Source organism: Antrostomus carolinensis, unplaced genomic scaffold (genome assembly GCF_000700745.2).
Source record: "Antrostomus carolinensis isolate BGI_N321 unplaced genomic scaffold, ASM70074v2 scaffold48231, whole genome shotgun sequence".
In the NCBI taxonomy this organism is placed as follows: Eukaryota; Metazoa; Chordata; class Aves; order Caprimulgiformes; family Caprimulgidae; genus Antrostomus; species Antrostomus carolinensis.
The window spans coordinates 1-4544 of record NW_010294417.1 but is presented as its reverse complement, the minus strand read 5'-3'; the positions used below and the strand labels follow the sequence as shown (position 1 = coordinate 4544).

Genomic DNA, 4544 nt, shown 5'->3' with positions numbered 1-4544 from the left:
ACCGTTGCCTGCGCGCCAACGTGGGGCTGGACCACGCCGAGCTTGTCCGCCTCAGCCCCGACTGCCGGTAGGGCCGGACCTCCCCACAGCTCGTCATCATCATCATCCAGCCCAGGGACCACCCGGGCATCCTCTGGACTGGGCTGCACAGGGGCTACATCCCTCGCTGGCTCTGGACAGCCCCACTGATTGATGGAAGCAGTGGGCACTTTAATGGGCAAATATCCCAGTGCCCAGCTTGCCACCCCTGTGGAAGGTGCTTGTTCAGGTCTGCCAGCAGGCCTGGCAGCTGGGCTGCACTGCTGAGCCTCTCTGGGGGACTGAGGAGAGAGCTTTTGCTGACTGGGAGGGTTGGTGGGAAAGCATGCCTTGGCCCCTTGTGAAGTGGCCTGTTTTAGAGAGAGGAAGGGATCTCATTTCCAGGTCTGGAGTAATAAACTCTGTTCTTTTCCATTTGGTGTCGCAGTTGAGCCAACACAGGGAGAGAACTTGGTTCCCTCGTAGTGCACGCAGCTTTTTATCTACCAGCGTATCCCTTTCCCGAGGTGCCACTGAGTGACCTGTTAGCTTACCTCCTGTAGCCAGGCTGAGCTGGGGGAGGCTGTTTCTAACCTGTTCAGAGTGTCTGTCCTTCCACTTAGGGCTTTCATTGTGTGGCTGGCGAATGGAGAGACGATTCGTGTCTATAAAATGACTAAGAAGGACGATGGCAGCTTCACCTTCACAGCAGCTTCTGGGGACTTCCCGAAGAAGCACAAGGCCCCTGTCATTAACATAGGAATTGCAGAGACAGGTATGGAAATGAGCTGCTCATTTGTTGAGGCTCAAGATCGGCTTTGATTTCCTTGTAAAGCAAGAGCTGCTGGCTTGAAAGTGTTGGAATTTTTGGCATTCACAAGGTCCATTTCTGCACCAGTACTTGATTCTCTGTAGTCTCTTAGGTGTTATGTTTTAGCCTTTGTTTACTAGTGAGTGAACTGAAAGATGTCCTTTGCAGACAGGTACTCCTATAAGCGCAGAGCTCTCTGCCCAATACGCATAGTCTCTTCATTTTCAGGGATGCTGTCGTAAAGAGGTCTGCTCTCAGTATTGCGAGCATTGCTGTTCTCTGTCCCACCAGTCTCTTTAACCAGCCAAAAGTCTCTCTAGTGAGTTCATATGGTCTATCTCGGACTTCTGGGATCTTCTAGACCAGAGGCTGGGGGGGGTAGTATGTGTTAGTGGTGAGGGCTCGATGGATTCAGGTATGTGGCAGCGGGCAGGTGGAAGTGAGTGGATGTGAGCTCACTTCTATAATAGGAGAGCAGAGAACATGGTAACCAAGAGCTTTGTTCAGCTGTCAAAGTGAAAACTTAAAAGTTGCAACAAGTGGCTGAAAGGTAAACAGGCAACTCCCTGTCTGGGCTGAGATGGAAAAGGGGGAAAGCATTGCAAATGGAAACAAGGAGATGTTCAAAATGCTGGCACGAGCAGTAATCATGGGTAACAGTAGTGTGACTTGTAGTCAGCTACCTGCCTGCAGTCCATGACTTGAAAGCTGCAGATACCTCGAGCTGTGTTTTAACCGTCTGGGGCAGATCGAATCTGCCCATTACTGCTGCGGTACCAGCTCAGCGCTGAGCTCTGCAGGTGGGATCTGAGGGTTGCTGGGGCGAGACCCACGCGTGGTCTCTGGGTGCCCACTGCCAGCTGACAGCAGCTGAAGCCAAGGGTGCACCAAGGCACAACCAGGAGCTGAGTCTTCTGTTAATGCTCTTCGCTCTGTGCCAGGAGATTGACACTCCTTGAACTTTGGTGCTGCTTTTGACTTTGATAGTCTGGGGCAGCATTAGGCCTGGGAGCTCTCCTGATCTTTGCTGATCTCCTGATCCCAACACAAGAGAGACATGGAACAAGTCCACAGGAGGCCAACAGGATGATGCGAGGGCTGGAGCAGCTCTGCTGTGAGGACAGGCTGAGAGAGTTGGGGCTGTTCAGCCTGGAGAAGAGAAGGTTCCGAGCAGATCTTATAGTGGCCTCCCAGTACCTGAAGGGGCTACAAGAAAGCTGGGGAGGGACTTTTCATAAGGGCAGTTAATGACAAAACAAGGGGAAATGGGTTTAAACTGAAAGAGGAGAGGTTTAGATTAGATATTAGGAAGAAGTTTTTCACTGTGAGGGTGGTGAGACACTGGAACAGGTTGCCCAAGGAAGTTGTGGATGCTCCCTCCCTGGAAGTGTTGAAGGCCAGGCTGGATGAGGCTTTGAGCAACCTGGTCTAGTGGAAGGTGTCCCTGCTGGTGGCAGGGGGGGGTTGGAACTGGATGCGCTTTAAGGTCCCTTCCAACCCAAACCAGTCTATGATTCTATGATTTGCCTTTTTTCCTCAGGAAAGTTTATCATGACAGCTTCCAGTGACACTACTATCCTGATATGGAGCCCGAAGGGTGAAGTCCTGGCCAGCATTAACACGAACCAGATGAACAACGCCTACGCCACGGTGTCGCCCTGTGGGAGGTGAGGGCCATGAGGTATTCCAGGCTGCTCCTGCTGCAGGAGCAAACAGGAACCTTGCTCCTTCCCCGAGGATGTCATCAGTTCAGACCATCAGCGGTTACTTGTCATTTCAACGCAATTTTCGAGGGTTCCACATTTTACAAAGGGGTTCCGACCCCGAGAGCTGCCCCTCAGGGAGTGCTGACTCTCGGCCGCAGAGTCTCAGGCACTTGGTGGGTTGCAGTGAGTTGCCGTTGTGCCTCAGCACTGCTGTCCCTGTTAACCATCTCCTGAAGAGCTGAGAACAGCATCAGCCTCAGATAGTGGAGGTAGGGCAAGGCAAATGGCCTATGCAAAGCAAACAGCATTTCTGACTTGTTTGTAACCTTTTAAAGGTTAATTATAAAATTAAAATCTTTATTAGGTGGAGATTTTGTTTATCAGGAAAATCTTGTTCTTCGTTCTGTCTCTAACTTGTTGCTGCAGGAAGGCAAGCTCTGTGAGTTTGGGGATCAAAAGCTTTTTTACTTTGGCCTAAGAGTTTCTCATTCCCAAGTTGTTCTGGTCCTCAGTGGCCTTCCTGAGCATTCCCTTTACCAGCCTGATTTCAGTGACAGGTGAAAACTTTTTCAGCTGACCAAAGCACAGATTTGAACGTAGGTGTCTGGAGAGGTTTGCCCTCCCAGAGCCCTGACCTCCGTGCAGGAGGGCTGCCCCTGTCCCTGCCTTGCTCTGTAGGGCTGGTCCCACAGCCCGGCCAACATCGGTACTCTGTAACTGATACCCTGTGTCTTTCCCCCAGGTTTGTGGCATCCTGTGGCTTTACCCCTGATGTGAAGGTGTGGGAGGTGTGTTTTGGCAAGAATGGAGAGTTCCGGGAGGTGACGAGGGCGTTTGAGTTGAAAGGCCACACCGCTGGCATACATTCCTTCTCCTTCTCCAATGACTCGAGGAGGTAAGTGTGTGTTATCCACTGACTGTGGTAGCTCTGCCTCACCCGCGGGACACATGAGCTCACCCCTTCCAGCATGTGCCAGCAGCCTGTGCCAGGGGGCTGAGCCCCTGTGCAGTGTGGGGGAACGCTGTCCTGGGAGCCCAGGACAGCAAAGCCTTGACTGGCTCATGCCACTTGTGTGTTTCCCGGGGATTTCCCCCTGGGAGCAACTGCTCATGCTCTGGAAAGAGGACGAGGACTGTATGTGTGTACAGTTTAATGCTTCCCAAAGAGCTCTCTGGCCACAAAGGATTCCTGGTTCGCAGGCGTGGCAGGGGAAGAGGTGCTTCCTGATTTCCTCACGCTGACCTGTGCTCTGTCTCCTGGCTGCAGGATGGCAACTGTTTCGAAGGATGGGACGTGGAAGTTCTGGGACACAGATGTGGAATATAAGAAGCAACAAGATCCATACCTGCTTCTGACGGGGAAGTGCGAGGTGATGGAGCCATGTCGCATCGCCCTGTCCCCTGATGCTCGCGTCGTCGCCGTCTCTAGTGGCACAGACATTGTTGTGTATAACACAAGAAGGGGCGAGGAGGAGGAGCGCTTCCTTGGCGTGCACGGACAGTGCATAACAGACTTGGCTTTTGATACCAACAGCCGCTACCTGGTGTCATGTGGGGACCGGGCCATCCGCGTCTTCCACAACACAGCCGGTCACAGGGCAGTGGTGGAGGAGATGGAGGCCATGCTGAAAAAAACCGGGAACAAAGCCACCCGTGAGAGGCTGGAGCAGCAGATCTCTGGTGCCCGCAAAGCGCTGGCCGCCATCTACGGCAAGAAGCACTGATCCTCCCCGCGGCGGGACGTCCTGGCTCTGCGCTGGCCGGCAGCTGCCTTCTGCCCCCAGGGACTGGGTTTTTTTTTAAATAACACGGAACAACTTGTAATAAAAGAGCGTCCGGACTGCGCACCCAGGGCCTGCCTGCCTCGTGTGCTTCCTGACTGGGGCAGCAGGGAGCCAGGGCACATCTGCGGGGCCCTGGCGTGACACTTGTCTCTGCCCTGGCTCAGGCCCTCCCGTGGAGGTGTGACGTGTGGAAAAGACTCCACAACTTAGAGAAGTTGTAAAGTA

The 4544-nt window shown here is 53.3% G+C and overlaps 1 protein-coding gene across 1 annotated transcript; it reads left to right on the top strand.

The window, feature by feature from the left end:
• Positions 1-8: 8 nt before the first annotated feature.
• Positions 9-4259, top strand: TBL2 (transducin beta like 2). Its single transcript, XM_010177615.2, has 5 exons — positions 9-67; positions 642-793; positions 2370-2496; positions 3278-3430; positions 3803-4259. The coding sequence occupies exons 2-5, from the start codon at positions 691-693 to the stop codon at positions 4257-4259; spliced, it is 840 nt and encodes a 279-aa protein (XP_010175917.2). The 5' UTR covers positions 9-67; positions 642-690.
• The last annotated feature ends 285 nt before the right edge of the window (positions 4260-4544 follow it).

Coding starts and splice junctions, on each gene's coding strand:
- TBL2 (XM_010177615.2), top strand. CDS start 691: ATGACTAAGAAGGACGATGGCAGCTTCACCTTCACAGCAGCTTCTGGG. Junction 2,497..3,277: donor ACGGTGTCGCCCTGTGGGAG/GTGAGGGCCATG, acceptor TCTTTCCCCCAG/GTTTGTGGCATCCTGTGGCT. Junction 3,431..3,802: donor TTCTCCAATGACTCGAGGAG/GTAAGTGTGTGT, acceptor TCCTGGCTGCAG/GATGGCAACTGTTTCGAAGG.